Here is an 18,002-nt window from a genome sequence, read left to right on the forward strand (position 1 = left end):
CCAGCATCGAACAGAGCCCCCCTCCCTGCCCTGCAGGGGGGGTGGGGCAGGGGTTGGCAAAGAGTCCCCATCTGGGGCCAGGCAGCATCACATGGAGCCCCACCCCTCTACCTCTCGGTGGTGGGGGAGAAGCAGGGGGAAGAGTCCCCCTTCAGGGCCAAGTAGCCTTGCAGTGCCAAGGTTGGGGTTTAAACCCCTCCTCGGTCTCACTCAGGCCTGCAAGGGCCTTGCCAGACCCCCCTCAGCTCAGTGTCCCTGCTGGAAGGAAGGACTGCTCTAGCATCCCAGGACTTCTGGCCTGAGCCACTGCAGGCATGTGCTGAACATCTATCCACTTGCAAACCTGTTCACCCTCTGCAGGTTAGACTAACAAGCAAAGACTGAATCAATGCAGGCTCAGGCTTTTTGAATGCCTGTCCCTAGCCCAAAGGTCACACTTAGTTAAGAGCACTATGCTTGTAAGCAATAAACACCAGCTGGTCTCACAAGCACAGGGTTTTAACTGTGTGACATTTGGTGGGAAAAGTATTTGAAACATTTCTCTCTAATACCTCAGACAGACTTGCAGAGGTGCTATATGCAACATGTGCTCACCCAGAGATCACAGATGATACCTTAAAGTCATGGATCTGTGGGAACAAATTGGGAATCTATAAGTGATGCCATTAGAGATGGCAGTTCCCTGATAAGGCCAACCGTGGTTATTACATCAGTAGTGTCTAACTATGTGGGCCAAACAGGTCTGCATACCAGACAGAAGTGCTCAAGGTGGGTGTGTGTTGGAATGAACAGTTAACCCATGCAGAAGAGTCAAAGCAGCAGTGAAGCCAACATTCACCATACAGCAGTCTGAGAATGACTTGTGTGGATAGAAACATTATTGAAGGAATCCTCATCCCACAGTGATCTGAGGATAGCAGATGTAAAAGGGAGGTGCTTTGGTTTATATATTGCAAGAATTAGCCGTTAGGCAAAACACAATAATTTCTTAGGTAAAGCAAAAGAATACAAGAGTGATTAGAGCCCAAAGCTGGGCAAACAGTTCTTCAAAATACCTGTGGCAGTTCTTCAAAATCTCAGTGGAAAGTCAGCCCCTGCAACTCAGTTTAAAACCATCAGTGGGTAAAAAGCCCTAACAGACACCCTGAGTAAATAGGCTCATCTCCCACTGGCATAGAGCACTTAAGAGATTCTTGAGGTTTAGACATCCTGAATGCTGCAAGGGCTTTACATTTTGCAAATGTTTGATGAGCTTCTCAAATTGTTGCTCAGCTAACCCCCAGACCTAGGATATATTTAGATTTTAAAGCTCCAAGAAACTTTCCAGGGAAATCTGGCCCTTGTTTGAGCCTCACCTCACTCCATCTAGTTATTCATAGCACTCTCCAGCCTTGCTATGCCCAAGCTACCAGCTCATTAAATCCTCCGTTGTTATAGTCCTGACGGCACTCCAGCCAAGCCTCTCCTCTTTAGCTTTGCCTTGAACTAATAGGATTAGTGTTCAGTTGTGTGGTCTCGGTCAGGTTGTGATTTATAACTGCTGGTATGGTTCTCCTGTGCACTCCTTTCCAACAAGCCCCCAAAAACCCTCTTGTCCCCCATGTCTTCCAGACCACAAAGTACAGGCCATTTGGCTGAATTGCACGTTCCACTAACATGTTTTCAGTTAAAAAATAAATGCTAGGAGAGTAATGCTAACCTCCAGCATGCTCTCAGGTTCCCTCCCCTGTGCCATTACAGTCTTGTCAGAGCCACGACCTGTCCTCTCACTCTGTCTTCACTGTGTAATTATCCTGCTAGCTGGTGGTTTGGCACCATATTTGAGAACATGTTGGCTCATCAGGTGCATTTTAAAAGTTTTTCTACTGAATTTGGTACTTGAGGGAATTACTGCCGCAGTAAGGAAAAGCAAGGCTGTCAAGCTGAAGGAGGGACTAAGTCTGTGCACTATGCCAAGACACTTCTCTCCCTACACTTCCTCCCCTCTCCCTCTGCTCTCCCTCCTCCCCTCCCCGACCCAAGCAACGTAGCCCAATATGATGTCATGATATCTGCCCTGAAGAGAAGACTTATAATGGTCACAGACAGTGATGGATAACTAGCAGGTGAGTCCATTAAACTGGGGGTATCACCCACTGAGTGCAGGAGACTTGACAAGGCTGAAAAGAAAATGTGTCAGAGCCAGGAGCAAAAACAAAAAAAGAGAAAAAGGCCTGCTTGAAGGGCAATAATGCTTTGATAAGCTATTCATTTTGCATATTACCCAAAGGGGTCATGTCTTCCCCTTTTATTGATCTTTTCTTTTATACACATTAAACTCTCAAATGGGGCCTTTATTTGAAAAGACAGCTGTCCCTCTTTCACTCAGCACAGCATCCTGAACATTCACACAGTGAAAAGCACTCCCTGCTGTGCATGAACCATGAAATGTGTTTGAAAATAAAGCTTTTGATTAAAACTGACAATTCCGAGCCTCCCATGCCATCCCCCAAGCTTAAAAAATGACATCATCTGTGACACCAATAGCATGGGGAGATCCCAGTATCAAAGAATGTTGCCCTGTCCTTTCCTGATTTCATAATGCAATAAACTAATGTCTACAGGAGACAAATGTTAAAAGTTTCATATCTCAGCCTCTATGTACACAGGAAGTTTGCAAGTGAACAGCTTGCACATGCAAATGCTAGATGGTTACACATCTCAAGACCATTTCCATGTGCAAATATTTTTTGAAAAAAAGTAAAGACCCTCTGGTAAATTGGCTTTAGTAACGAAAATTTTACCCCAAATTTTGGTCTTATCCAGGATTTCATAGTCGTTAATGTCTCTTCAGCAAGAGGGTTGCACTCAGCTACCTATATATGACTGTTTCAACAGAAAACATGTTTCCAAAGGAAATAAAAGCTGGTCTGAGTTCTCCATCTCTGCTATATACCTCTCTTGAGTTACCTATAGTGCCTGCAGTAGTTAAACTCATTTGACCATTACTGAACAGGCATATACCTTTTGCTGGTCCCTTCAATGATCATTTAAGAGAAATTCCATTATATATTCCTCATTTTATATGAGGTGAGAACCACATGGTTTTTCAGGCACAGTTCAATGTAGTTAACTTAAAGCTGAAATGCAGAGCACTTATAACAGTGCAGTAAGCAGGGTAAAATCCCTAATCAGTAATAGGATCTTTGAATGAGCAATTGCATTTTACAAGAATTATTTGAGAATCAGTTCCTCCCACATGTGCAAAATCTATCAGATTCTATGGTCAAGATTTAGGATTTCCTTTACAATACCTAAAGACAACACAGCCTTCTTGAGCAATTCCCCACTCTGTCAGCAACCAAGGCTGAGGAGAAACAGAATCCTAAACTGAGGCTCTGGCAGGTAAGTAAAGAAGGAACTGGATTTTCAGCACTCAACCTCACTGCTCCGTTCAGTTCCTTCCTCATTCTCATCTACACCCTCCATTACTATTACCATTAGCATAGCACCTAGGAGCTATAAGCATGGATTAGGACCCCACAAGTAAAAGTCCTATACTCATGCTTCACCCTTGTATGCTCCCCTACCCCCATATGCATGCAGTGCACTCCCCGCACTGCATACTTATGCTATTCTTTTTTAATTTCCTCCACAGTGCCAGTAAGACACCATCACCAAAGGTTTAGAAAAAAACAAACAATACATTATATTTACTTGCATCCAAGACCACTCTGAATTTAAGACACCCCCCCCAATAATTCTATACATGGAAAATGTATAAATTTGTTATAATTTTCCATGTATAGAATCTAAATATTGGAGGGTTGTCTTAAATTAGCACCCTCACCCCCACCATCACTGCAGCAGAGCAAGCAGTGGCATGGGGGACAGGCAGGGAGGCAGGCAGTGAGGGAGTCAAGCAGCCTGCCTCCAGCCATATGTTCCCCCCAACTGATCCCTCTATGCCTGCACTTTCCCTCCCCCTGCTGCCTTCATCCCCCTGCCACCACCTCTGTTCCTCCCCATTCGCCTCCCCTCCCAATCTCTGTCCCCACACTTACCCTCAGCTCCAGCAGACTCCAGCCCTGCTCCACCCCAGGGCATGGAGCATGTGCTTGCTCCAGCCCCCACGCATGGAGCACATGCTTGCTCCAGCCTCAGCACATACTCCACGCCTCAGAAACAAGTGAGGCTGGAGCAGTGTAAGCAGGGGGGTCAGAGCCTGTGGCAGGTGAGGGGGAGATGGGGAAGAAGGAGGTGGCTGCAGGGGGGGCAAAGGCAGTGGCAGGAAGGCCGACAGGGGACAGAGGTGGCAGACAGCAGCTGCAGCTTAGACCCTGACCCTGGATCAGGGCTGGAGACAAAGCTGCTGCAGCTGCTTGTCTTGCCTTTTGCCTTGTACTCAGTTCCAAGATGAGCTTCCCCCACTCAATCTTAAATGAAGAAACCTCATCTTGAAATTGAGTAAATATGGTAATAACCAGGGGAAACTACTGATTTTGCAAGCACTGAACACATCCCGTCTACCTGTGAATAGTCCAATTGCAGACAATGGCATTATTTCAGGGGCAAATCCAGCCAGGGTCAGTGGTATGGTCATACATGCCTTTGCCTGGGCCTTGCTTGCTGTGCAGTAAGCTCTCTGAACTCAGCAGCATGTCAGCCCACCTCAGCCCAACTGGAGTTCCACGTGTACTGTGAGTTCTGAGTTCACCAGCTGGTCAGCACAGGGTCCCTGCTTTCATGTGACATTCAAAGGATGAGTACCACTGCTGTTTTCCCTTCTCCTCTCCTCTCTGCTTCCCCCGCCACACCTAATTCAGCAGCAGGGGAAAAGAGGGAGTAAGCAGCTGGGCTCCAGAGCTACATGAAAGCAGGAGCTGACCGCTGTTGCTGTCTATCCCCTCTTTTCCCCTGCTGCTGACGGGCAATAAGGGTGACGGTGGGAGAATGGTGGTAGCACTCACCAGCTGGGCTGTGGAACCATGCAAAAGCAGGGACTCTGGCCAGATCCTGCGCCAACCAGATGATGAACTCAGAGTTCACACCACATCGGAACGCCAGCTGGAGCTGCACAGACATGCTGGTGAGCTCAGAGAGCTCATTGGCATTTAAGATCATGGTAAAGTGGGGGTGTGTGGTCACACCAGGTTGGCTGCGTGCCATTTGCACAATGGCCACACCTTCCTTGCCAGGACCCTGGATCTGCCCATGCTTACGTGTATAAACACGTACCCAAGTGTTTGCACGACCTGGGTCTCAGCTGGGCAGCTCCTAAGGTTTTTTTTGTGTGTGTGTTTACCTTCACCTATTCAGCCTATAAAGGTCTTCGGGCAGAAGCTTCATCTTTCTTTACGTCTTTTGCATTACTGAGCAAAATCTTGGAGCTTAATAAATAAACCATGAAAATACATCAGAATAGAAATATTCAGAAACTTTGTTTAAAAATATAAATGTCTTTGTACATTTTAATTCTGTGTCTATACACAGGCATGGCCATCTTTTTATATAATAATGCCAGATGACAGTAGAGGATGCTAATGCCAATTAAGAGAGCCTAAGAAACACCGCAGTATAGCAGGTTTGCAATAATCTAGTCACCTGGTCACAACTATGATCACAGCAACAGACAGAAAACAAATAATTATGAATTAAACACACAGTTTTCCTTTATAGTTCTAAGTGCTGTCCCCAACACGTCAGTCTTCTGTGGATGTCTTGGGAATTCAGATGATTGCTTTGCACTAATACTAATGGGAGGCTAACAAGATTGTAATTTTCTGCATATCACGTTGTAGCTAATATACCCTTAGGCTAACCAACAATATAGCTCTACTACTGACTGTAACGGAAGGTCATAAGCGGAAGGAGAAAATATTATTTGCGGGAGCTGAATGTGTGTGTGTGCTTGCGTGTACGCACACACACTTCCCCAGCTCAGCAGGTAAGTCTGTCATGGGGAAGAGGTGTGGGGAGGCAGACAGAAGCCCCTGCAGTGAGGGAGGGAATGGGGCAGAGGCAGAGGCAGGGGCAGTGGCTGGGGTGAATGGGGCCCTGGGGCCAGGGCAGACTGTGGGATGCTCAGAGCCCAGACAGCTCATCCAGGGGTGGGGGGGCTCCTGCTGCTGCATGCATCCTGGCAGAGGCCCAGGGGGCTACAACCTGGCCTGGGGCCCCATTCACCCCAGCCCCTGACTCCCCCTGACTCTTCCCTACTCCCTCCTGCACTGTGGGGCCCTCAATCTGGCCCCCCTTCCCCTTCACAGAGTACACTGACATTTGCCTGGCTGCTGTACTGAACAGTAATCCACATGGCGGGGCTGCAATGATGGCTGGCTCTGATCCTGGCTGCATGTCTGTGTGTGCACACTCCTCGCCTCCTGCTGCAGCAGCCCAGAGCCCACAGCTGGGCTGCCCTGTGGCCCTACTCACTGCCCTGCGTGTGTGGGAGCTCAGCCCCATTAGCCCCAGCCTTCCACCACCTATGGGTAAGATAAGACTGTTTTGTGTCTATATTTTTAAAAGTCTTCATAAATTTGTCACCTAGTGCATACATAAGACTTTCCATGAAAAAAAGAAGAGAAGTAAACGAATGAAACATAGAATAGTTGCTCCCATTCTCCAGCTTTGTACTGTCCCAGGAGCTGCTGCACAGTATATGTCATCTGGTCCTCCTGACATTACTTTAGAACCCAGTTATAGTAAGGTTTCAAGAGCAGAATCCATGTCTCCCACTTCCAGATAGTCAAGCAGATAGCAATAGGGTAGAAAAGGCAACAGAGTTAGAAGAAATTTCTCTCCAGACTTCATCTGGTGCACAGATACTGCACCAGGCATCCAACTAGGGAGGGAATGAGGAAGAGAAGCAAGACCGATATAAAAGCAATGACTGAGAAAGAGACAAACACCTCTGTGCATACTGCTCAAATCTGCAGATATTTAGGTGCCAAATACTCAGCAGAGCATAAATTCTAAAAGATTAATAGTAAAACAAATATTGATCTTCTATGTCCTCTGGCTTTTTAGGAATATATATATTTCAGTCCCTTTTTGCCTTTTTTGGTAATAGACAATGAAAGGAAAACTCCTCCAAGTAATGCAGGATGGGAAATAGGAAGTAGGGCAATGATTCTCAACCAGGGTGCTACAGCACCCTGGGGTGCCATGAGATCCTTTTAAGGATGCCACAGGGTCTATGCAATATTAGCAGTTTTACATGTTCAATTACTCAAACATGATTCACAAGATAAATCTAGAGATTTCACATTGGAATCAACAGGATCAAATGCATTCTGACCTGTTGTGATCTTTCTGAGTTCTTTGCAACAGAAGAATTGCTCTAATATTTTCCCATACTCATAAAACAAGAGCTGGCCTTCTCGAAGAGGTGCCTTAAGTCTAAACAAGGGGTGCCTTGAATCTAGCAATTTTGAGAATCACTGATGTAGGGTGCAGGGGTATCAAAAGAGGCTGTTCAACACTGATGGAGGGAAGTTCACGATTGCCTGGAATAGGCCTGGAAACAAGGAGGGAGAATTCCCTGAAACACAAGACCCCCACAGTCAATGGAATAGACACTCCTAAGTGACTTAGGAAATTTTGAAGACATTACTGTTTGCCAACCTGATGAAACAGACAACAAGAAAACCATTAGATGTTTTCCCTTCTCTGTTCACTAGAGAAAAAACAGATTTTACAGAATTTCCTGGAATTTTGGGAAAACCATTGTGGTAGAAGAGGAGACAGCATTTCCCTGTCTCTCTCCCCCTTCAGTACAACCAAAATAAATGGAAGATTCTTCACTCTGAGGAAGATGATGTGAAAGAACCCCATACTTTATACTTCTCTCCTTTCTTTCCAGAGGGAACCATCCCTCCTTTTCACCCATCCAAACAACCTAACCTTAGTGCTTCCCAGCCAAACAGGTGTTCTGGACAGCAGCCATAACCCACAAGGCTTCTGCAGGGATCTCCATACAGAGCTTTTTGTTTAAAAGTCATAAACCTCCACCCCTGTCTGTCAGAGTTCTGCAAAATCATTAACCATTTGTGTGCCTGCAGAATAAGCAATATCATTCTTGCTAATATTTCCCCACAACAAGAACTGATTCAGTTCAGGGATACCTTGCTTCAGTCACCTCCCAGATGTAGCCTTCATCTACTTTCCTCCTGTGTTGCTGATGGTGTTTAACTTACTCACTTAGCTCACACCCTCTCAGACAGCAGCTTCAACACTATCTTCCAGATCTAGCTTCAAATATGGGGAAGGAGAAAAGAGATCTTAGAAGTCATCCATGCCTTAAATCAAACCACTGACCACGACAAGTAAACACTAAGGGTCTAACTCAACTAGCGACTTTGCAGATTTCTCAATTACTGCAAAATCCAGGATTGTCCACATAATCAACTTAAAATAAAACTTAATAAAAATCAAATGCTGGCTCCTCAATGGCGGCCAGCAGTCCTCTGCCACTGCAGCCCACTTCACAGCCTACCTGGGGGCTTGGGGAGGAAGGCGCTGGTTGGTGGCAGGATGGCACAAAGGGCAGCTGACAAGATGGCAGCCACCTCCTGGTCCCTCCTTCCCCCACCTTGGCCTCTTCATTATTCAGCACCGAGGAGCAGGGACACACAAAAGGCATTCAGCAGACAAGATGGTGGTCTCCCTGTCATCTCGCCTCCTTCCACCCTCCTCTCTGACAATCAGCACTGAAGGGCAAGGGCAGCAGAGTACATCCAGGAAATATCCATGGAATTTGCTATTTATGCCATGACCAATGCACAAAAATTGTTTAGTTTCTCTACATTTTAAGTAGACCCCTAGTAAACACCAGCCAGATAGCAACAAACACTGCCCTAGTATTTACAGGAATAAAAAGGTACACAGGAGTGGAAGTAGCCTCAAAACAATCTGCAGTGGCAATGCACATGATCCACAGCCTGACAGTACATATAAAAGTACAACCAAGTTATCTATGAAATATTGTTACCCATGAGATCATGCCAGACACATAAGATGAGGGAGGAATCCATGTCCCAGTGTGCCATCCTACAGTGATTAAAAAAGGCACAGAGCTGAGTATCAAACCACTTAGCATGTCTCTGGTTTTAATTAATTCAGCTGCACAATTGTCAATCATCAAATGTCAAAGACAACCACGTTTTATGTGAAAGAACGTTCTTTCCCCCAATTTTCGGTCTTTTCCTGAGACTTGCTTTTCAGAACTACAGATTTGTGACATCACAGTAAGTTTTGTGCCAGAAGTCTGCAATAGCAAGAACAGCAGATGAGGACCTCACTATAAGGAGTGTTTCATCAATAATGATCCTTAGAAGGAAAAGGATGTGTCTTTTGTACACAGGCCCTTTCTGGTTCCTGTCTAAACCCAGTACAAAAATTCCTTCATAAAGCCCAGAAAGGAGAAGTAACAACCCTCATCAGACAAATCCATCTATCTTTCAAAGGACAAGTGGAAATGAACTGTAGTAAATAACCTGGCTAAAGAACACTCACATGTTACATATGTAAAAAAAATTTTTTTTAATTGTGAAAACAGTCATTTTCACTATTTCCCCTTGCTTCCATCCCCACACCCGCATCTCTCAGCCCTCTTTCAGGACCAATGTTTATAAACAAACAACAAAAAAACCCTCACTATGTTCATAAGCGTTAAGACGTAATTCTGGACATGTTCTTTCCCATGAAAACGCACGACTGAGTCATCCACTGCCAGCAAGACCTCAATGTTGTAGTCATCTTTTTTGGCATGGCGTCTCTTCCGCTCCACTTCACCCAACCGGTCTTCAATTAGGTCCAGTGAGTTTGGGAGCTCACCCACACTGAAGTGTGGAACTGAAAAGGTGAAAAGAAAGGGGAAAGAAAAAGAAAAATTAAGGTCACTAAATGCCAAACAATGAGGCTTTTGCAGCATTTCCTAGCTCTAATGCAGCCACTGCCGACTTTCTTAAGTGTGTGTGCATTTGCTTCTCTGTGTGAATGCCCATAAAATATCTGTCTGATGCCTGCATTGATTCTCCCCACCACACTGGCTGGTAAGGGACAAGCAATCTGCATATGAACTATAAGAGAGAAGTCTGTCGGCAATGCCCCGAGTTTATCTGAATTCCTTACTCCCCCCCACCCCACCCTGAAATTCTGGAAGGAGAGGAAAAAACTTGTCAAAATAAGAAATAACAAGGTGCCTGGTGGGTGTTTAGTAACTAAACTGCAGCTTCTGGTCTTTTACTCTATGTAAGGCGGCAGTGCAGACATGCTCCATTTTTGATTCACTAGGGAACTGGAATGCAGTTTCACTCCCAGGCCTAACCAGACATTCTACTGGCAGCTCTCTCAGTCAATCACAGCTTCCCCCCGCCCAGGACACTGTCCACTAGGGCTGTGCGAGGCTTCGGGCAGAGCTTTGAATCCGGAGAAGCTTCAGATGCTCCGGGGTCCAAAGCAGCACATCCAGGTTGCAGTGCTGGCCTCGTTAGGCTTCCCGAAGCGGTTCGGAGCTTCTGTCTCACAGATCTGGCCATAGGGTATAATGGGGAAACAATAAAATATCAATAACTTTGGTGGTTTTTGTCCGATTTCGATTACATTTTCAGAGATGATAGACTCTACAGACAGCATGAAGCCTGCCAAGTTTCAAAAAGATCGGTGCAGGGGTTTGGGGGGGAACTGCCTCTCAAGCTGCAGGCAAGCAAAACTCGTGCCATTGGTGACACTGCATGTGTTAAGGCGCAGTGGGGTGACAGCTCCAGGGGTGGTGGCCCCTGCTGCAGCCATGATGCCTGCCAGCTGTCGAGGAGATCTTTGCAGGAGGGTTCTGGGGCTCTATACCCCTAGCTGCTGACAGGCAAAACTTGTGATAAGGGTGCTTGTAGGACTGACTCTCTCTGTCTTGGGGTATGGGAGACACTACTGCAGGCCTGGCTGCTAAGCTACTGTGTTACCAGTTACCAATCATGATTCACTCAGGGACCAGCTCAATACACAGTTGCTAGGTAATGTAGCCAGTTAATTGACATCAATTAGCACCTACAAAAGCAGAGACTAAGGAGAGGAAAGAATCACTACAAGCAAGCAACTGCCCCAAGACAGACAGTCAGTCCCACAAGCACCCATGTCACGAGTTTAGTCTGTCAGCAGCTAGGGGTGCAGGGCCCCAGAATCCCCCTGCACTGATCTCCTCGGCAGCTGGCAGGTGTCATGGCCTCAGCAGGGGCTACCATGCCTGCAGCTGTCACCCCACTGTGCCTTAACGCATGCAGTGTCACCCATGTCACGAGTTTTGCATGTCTGCAGCTTGGGGTGCAGTTTCCCCCAAACCCCTGCACCGATCTTGAACCTTGGCAGGCTTTGTGGCCTCAGTAAGAGCTACCACCCCTGTAGTTTTGACCCCCCTGTGGTGTAACACATAGACGTGACAGGAGTTTTGCTTTCAAGAATTTGGGGCACAGTTCCCCCCAAACCCCTGCACTGATCTTCTTGAAACTTGGCAGGCTCTGTGGCCTCGCCAGGGGCCACCATCCCTGCAGTTTTTACTACCCTGTGGTGTGACACAGCTGTGACATGAGTTTGGCTTTCAAGAATTTGGGGAACAGTTTCCCCCAAACCCCTGCACCGATCTTCTTGAAACTTGGCAGGTTTCATGCTCTCAGCAGAGGCTACTATCCCTGCAAGTTTCATCGAAATTGGACAAAAACTAACAAAGTTATAGATATTTAATTGATTCCCCCATTATACCCTATGTCCGGATCTCCAAGGTGGCTCCAAAGCTTCGGAGCTGCTTCGGCCGGATCGAGGCAGAAACCTGGTTTGGAGCTCTGGATCAGATAGCGGCCATCCAAAGCAGCCAGATCTGAAGCCAGATCGGATTGCTGCCGACTCGCACAGGCCTACTGTCCGCCCTGGGTGCACAGCTGAATGTAATTTTCCACATGCAAAACCGCTAAGCATGCTCCCAGCCCCCAGCATGTGCCCATGCTTTTTATGTCTGCAGTGAAATTTCAAAACCTTTCAGAATAATTCCAAGTGCTTTGAACATCTTTTAAGCACCTGTCCTGCTTAAACATCTCTAATGGCAGCAAGTATTCACAAGCACAGGGTCGGCATTCAAGAGTGAGGCCCCACTGTGCTAAAAGCTGTACAACATGCGTAAAAAAGAGATAGAGAGGAAAGGAAAAGATGTATACGGAAGTGTAGGAAACAAGAGGGGATGAGAAGAACAACCAAGGGATGAAAAAAACCCAGCTAAATCCCTCAGATGTCATTTCTAGGAGAACCACCTCATGGGAGTTACTGAGAGCAGGCACTGCCAACTCCAGAAAGGATAAATGGAGGACCAGGGTATGCTTTCTATTAAAAGCAAGTGTCATGGTGGCAAAAGTACCAAGCTAGACAGTGTAGTAATAGCACAGGAAACAGGAATGCTATTGGTCCTGTCCCTGTTCTTGTCAACATTGAATTCTCATCAAAGGCTAAAAATCTGAAGAGGAACTCCTCCCTAAATGAGTTTTAGGAGTTCTCTGAAGAGAATAATAATTTATTAGAGTGATTAGGAAATATCCCCCTACACAGGCCTCTCATTAGCAACATGATTCTCTGATTCCTGTGCCCAAATATATAAATGAAGCTAGTGGGCATTAAGAGAAATTCATTGTGCCTAAGGACAAGTTACATAAAACATGTCTCTCCTCTGGTGAAGAAGTGCTCAAAGCATGTCTACCAGGAATTTCTGTATTTGCCAATAAGGGGTTTGTTTTCAAACAGATAGATGAGATGAAGACTGAGAGGCCCAAATTGTAAGGCTGTGTTTAATTTGATCATGAACATTAAATATAGCAAAGCTAAAAGCTAACCTCACACCACAACTCAGCCCCTGACTCTCACCCTACCATCTTTAAAATAACATATCCACGCTCAGTGTTTCAAGAAATTCCTTCTCTATTTTTACCCCCTCTCCTTTTTACAGAGCAAGCTGTGACAGACACATCACACACTTACAACAGAAGTGTTGATCCACTCTTACATGATGTCTTAATTGGCCAGGTGTTTTAGTGCAGTATGGAGCAAGTAGTCAGAGTGGCCGCATTCTGCACAGGGAGCAAAAATACTAGTAAGTCAACTCAGCCAGTGGGTTTTGCCTGAGGAACTGGAATACATCTCCTGCTGTATCACCTTCCTGTTTAGTTAATTTAATTCCTGGCCCCTGGCTCTAAAGTCCTTGTATTCACTCACTGCACAGCCAAGTTGTGGCAATGATGACTTTTACAGCTTGATTCTCCCTTGTCCTGTACCCTATACCATTGTTATGAGTGCAAAGTAGATGTATCGTCTATCAGTGTCCCTGTGCTTCAAAATGGTGGCGGGGGCGCTTTATCTAAAGCTCGTTCGACGAGCTTTAGATAAAGCAACCCCGCAGCCATTTTGAAAGACAGGGACACTGATACACAAGACACTCCGGGCACTTTAATTAGAGCAGCTCCAAGATCCGCTCTATTTAAAGTGCTCCCCCACCCACTCCACTCCCAGAGCATATGTAAAAACATCCATAGTTTTTAAGTGATGCTTAACAAGCATTAGCCTATTTTAATGCAGATTAACTACACAGCATTTGTTTAGTGATACTTTAATGTGCATTAAAATAGGCTAATGCACTTCAAAGTGCACGTGTAGACACGCCCACTGGGTAGCAAACTATATGACAACATAGGGCGCATCCACACATGCAAGCATGTGCGCTTGCAGCAGCTCAAATAGAAGCGGTGAAAATTTGAGCCAGGGCTTTTTGCCTCAGCGCACATGCTCAGACTTTGTTGTGGAGCAAATTGTGCCATTTGGGGCAAAATAACCCTGCCTGGCTCCTCCTGGATATGCAGCCAGGGGGAGCTAGAGCCTGGGGCCCACACCTGTGCTGGCCCCAGCAGTATAAAAAGTTGCCCTAGCAAGCAGCTCAGGGCTACTGTCTCTCAGAAGTTTCTGGGGCTGGGGGGCTCTGCTCAATGTCCCCCTCAGGCACATTTATTTTCATATTTTGCCCCTCTGTCCCACTCCACCCTCCTCTCCTGTTTTTTTTTTATTAGTTGTCCCAAGTATTTTGTTGTGTCATTCATCCATTAGCCCCATACGTTAGGAGCTATTAGTTAGCCTTGTGGGCCTCAGAGCCCACGATAATTGGGTGATACAAATAGTCAGGAGCTTCTGGGGCCCATCCAATTGGTATCTGGGGACACTACCCCTTGTGCCAGCTGGACTGCTGCATATCCATGTTTAAAATACCCCCAAATCCATGTTCTTCCACAATTAGAACAAAAGACCACTCTACACACACACACACAGATCAATCAGTTAGGCAATGCTTTATTGGTATATTTACAATGTTAAAGCAATTTGGAAGCCTACCAGTGTCTCTATCATCATAATAAAATTAATTATAAATACAGGAAACCCTCGCTATTCGTGGGTTCAGCATTTGCGGCTTCAAATATTCGCAAATGCCAAACCCACATCTTAAATACTCTTAAAGGAGCCCTTTGGGAGCTCCGTGCTTGCCGCCGCTGCACTCCTGCCGCCACCAGCACAGCCATGCCCCACCCCCCTGCCGCCGGGGGTGCAGTGTTCATGAACACAGTGCTTTATTCACTGATTTCACCGTGTGACCTGCTCTGGTGCAAAGACAGACAAGCGAACCACACCAGGCTGAGCCAGGTCCCGCTGCATGCTGGCAGCTTCACCGCAGCTGCTCCGGCCACTCATCTCCCGCAGCTCCAGTGACATCCCCCCCACCACTCCCCACACCCCCTTGATATCCCCCTCCGTCCACTCCTGACACTCCCCCGACATCCCCCGCCACTGCTCATAGCCCCTGACAACCCCCTCCACTCCTAACACGCCCCTCCATTACCCTGCCACTCCTCACGCACTCACACCCACCCACATCCATAAACCCCTCCCACCCCATTCCCTAACTTACCTTGGACAGCACTGAGGGGCAGCAGGAGCACCAAAGAGATGCTCTGGCTGACACCAGAGTATCTCTTCTGGAGAACTGACTCCTGTGTTTCCTCCAGGCACGGTCTGGGACCATGCCTTGCCACACTGTTCTCCAGAGCATTTTTTTTTTACCCCAGGGGTCTAATTTTGTCCCTGCACTGCAAGTTTGCAAGGCTCACTTTATAAGGTTTTCAGCAGCTTTGTCACTTACCATTCATAAAGAACTTAGAGGTTTCCAGATATAACGTGTTATATAGAGGCTAAGTATTTCTATTATTTGTACTAATTTCTAAAAAAATGACCTTCCACTAAGGCAACAAGGCACTACATTTTAGACTGAAGGTAAAGCAGGGTGGGACCTTAGAAACTAACTGGTTCAGAGAAGCATGAGCTTTTGTAGATGACCACCTACTTTGTCAGATGCAGGCTAACTCCAGTCTAGCATGGCTAACCACCTCTCTATATTTTAGACTGCATAACAGACTTATAACACTGAAAACAGCTTGAACTAAAAAACGTCTCTTCATGATGAAAAGAACATTAAATAAATGTAACAGCAACAGCAGACTTTGCCATTTAAAGGTTTACCCACATGGGAGAAGAAAATTGGATATTTCTCTGAAACAGAACACCTGCCACTTGATTTCCTTACTGATAAATGCAAAGTATACCCATGTGTCTGAACAGCCCTGTGAGATCTGATTCATCTTAAGATACTTTCACCACATTTGTTCAGGGAATGGGGGGGTGGGCTGCAGTGGCACAGGCCCTAAGGCATATGGTTGACAACCCAGAGATCTCAAGCTTAAGGTCAAACCAGAAGCACTCATGGCATGGCCCTGTCAGATTCCAATGAATCTGCAAATTCTGCTAAATAAATACCTTGTCACACAAGGACAAGAAAAAGAAAGGAAGGCTCAGGGAGTAAAACTCAACTAACAGCATGACAGTGGACAACCAGGCTCAAATTTAGAGAAGTCCCTGGGCTCCAAGAAGCACAGCATGCAAGGAAACACAGAGGTTACCTAAAGCTCTCACAGAGCAGCTGTGAAGCCCATGCATGTAGGGTGAAGTAATTTACATATGCACAGTGTCCTACCTTCAGTATGAAGGTCCTTGTGTGAGTCTGCTCTGTCCTGTCTGATAGCAGATCTGCGGTAGATCACATGTGCTCGCCCATTCTCTTCCTTCTCTTGCTGCCCCTTCTCCAGGGGCTCAATGAAAAACTCATTGCTGTCCGTTCGAATCAGACCAGCCTAGAATCCATGGGAAAGAAACGGGGGAAAGGGAACAAAAAGGAAAGAAATTTTTATAAATATATATACACAGATACACAAACACACCCATAACTAATAAAAGACTGCTTTAGAGGGAAGAGGCAAACACAAAGCAAAAAGGAAACCCACAGGCCAGCATAAAGTGTCCAAAGGGCAATATGATTTAAACTCTTTAGCAGTGGCACATGCTGGCCACAGGCTTGGCATGACATGGTACAGCACGGCAGTTAGGGTGAAAATATGTATTGTGTTATATGTGAGGATGCACAACACCATCTGCACCACTCTTCTGGTTGCAAAAGAAGAAGGAGAAAATGCAGAGCTCCATGCAACAGCTGAATCTGACAGTGTTGGTTTTAATTAAGAAGTTCTTGATAATGACAGCAGGTGATGGTATTCAGAATCATGTGACATCAAGAAACACATCTAACTGCTGCCCTTATCTGTATATTCATTAACCCTCAGCTCTTCTTCTACATCACATCATGTTTAAAACCAAACTTTCAGAGCTTATCTCCAAGAAGGAAAATTAATTGTTGAGACTAGTTGCACAGCAAGGTCCAGTTCAAGGGTAGCAATCCTTTTAATACAACTTTTGGGGCTGGGACTGGTCTGCAAATGTTGTTTTGGAGAGAACTTGGTGACATAAGAGTTTCTATTCATAATTTTATGTCCATTGTTCAGTTATAGGCTGTGTGTAGACGAAACAAGAAGCATGTGTGCACAACACTTTAAAGTGGGCTAAATGCTTTTGCACCGCTTTAATGGTGTCAGTGTTTACACGCCTCGGTGGTGTATTACGCATTAATTCCAGCTGCTGTAGGAAATTCAGCAGCATAATGCGCCTTAAATGACTTGGGGCACAGCAAGCTAAAACTTCTTTGAAAAGTTTTAGTTTGCTGCCCCTATGGCCGTGAAGTAAAGCACTGGGCTCCATGCAGCTCTGTGGCTCTGTAGGAAGCCCTGCAGGCAGCCTGGCAGCAGCCTGGGAAGGCAGGATCTGCCCAAGAAAAGTGGCAAGCCTGATCTTTATTTTCCCCCCCACACTGAAGCCTGCCTACCTGCCTGAGCTGCACAGGGGCCCAGTACTTCCCTCTGTGGCTGTGGTACCCCCCGGGACTGCCCAAACCGGGTGCCTGCAGGAGGGTACCACTGCAGAGGGAAGCACCAACCAACACCATCCCGCCCCGCCCCCCACCTCCCCTGCAGCCCAGAAACCACTCCACCTGCCAGCAGCTTGCCTTCCCCTCCCCACCAGAGAGGCAGGTCAGTCAACAGGGTGTGTGCATGATACAGGGGTTTAATCAGCCCTACATTGAAGCAGTGTTTTTTAAAACCCACTGCTTCAATTTAGGGCCCCCTACACACCCCCTTAGAAACCAAAACCACACAATCACCTGAAAGGTGGATACAGTCCCTATGATGCAGCCCTAGATTCGGTGGCCGAATCTCTGAATCCGAATCGAATCAGAAGACCCTTTAATCTCTCCAAATCGAATTGGAACCCTCCAAATCGATTCAGAAAGATTCGGTGATTCAGACATAGACACAGTTTTAAATGTATTTTCTATATACCTCAAGGTACCAGTCATGGCTTGTGAATGCTACAATGCTGGGGTGCATGGAGTGTCCCACAGGAGCGCAGGGAGATCCCCATTGCACTGGGCAGCAGACTCGGAAGTGGGCCGGAAGCACTTCCGGTCCACTTCCGGGTCCACCAGGGAGGATGCTGGGTGCTCCCCC

The 18,002-nt window shown here is 46.4% G+C and overlaps 1 protein-coding gene across 1 annotated transcript in view; it reads right to left on the reverse strand.

Moving 5' to 3' along the window:
- ADAMTS14 (ADAM metallopeptidase with thrombospondin type 1 motif 14) overlaps positions 1–18,002 on the reverse strand; it is a 127,498-nt gene that overhangs the window by 81,885 nt on the left and 27,611 nt on the right. The window contains exons 3-4 of the mRNA XM_025193858.1: positions 16,082–16,238; positions 9,638–9,834 (exon numbers count right to left, since the gene is read on the reverse strand). Coding sequence (XP_025049643.1) covers positions 9,638–9,834; positions 16,082–16,238 — 354 coding nt within the window. The remainder of the gene's footprint in view (positions 1–9,637; positions 9,835–16,081; positions 16,239–18,002) is intronic.

The sequence above is a fragment of the Alligator sinensis genome, unplaced genomic scaffold (assembly GCF_000455745.1).
Source record: "Alligator sinensis unplaced genomic scaffold, ASM45574v1 scaffold641_2, whole genome shotgun sequence".
Classification (NCBI taxonomy): domain Eukaryota; kingdom Metazoa; phylum Chordata; order Crocodylia; family Alligatoridae; genus Alligator; species Alligator sinensis.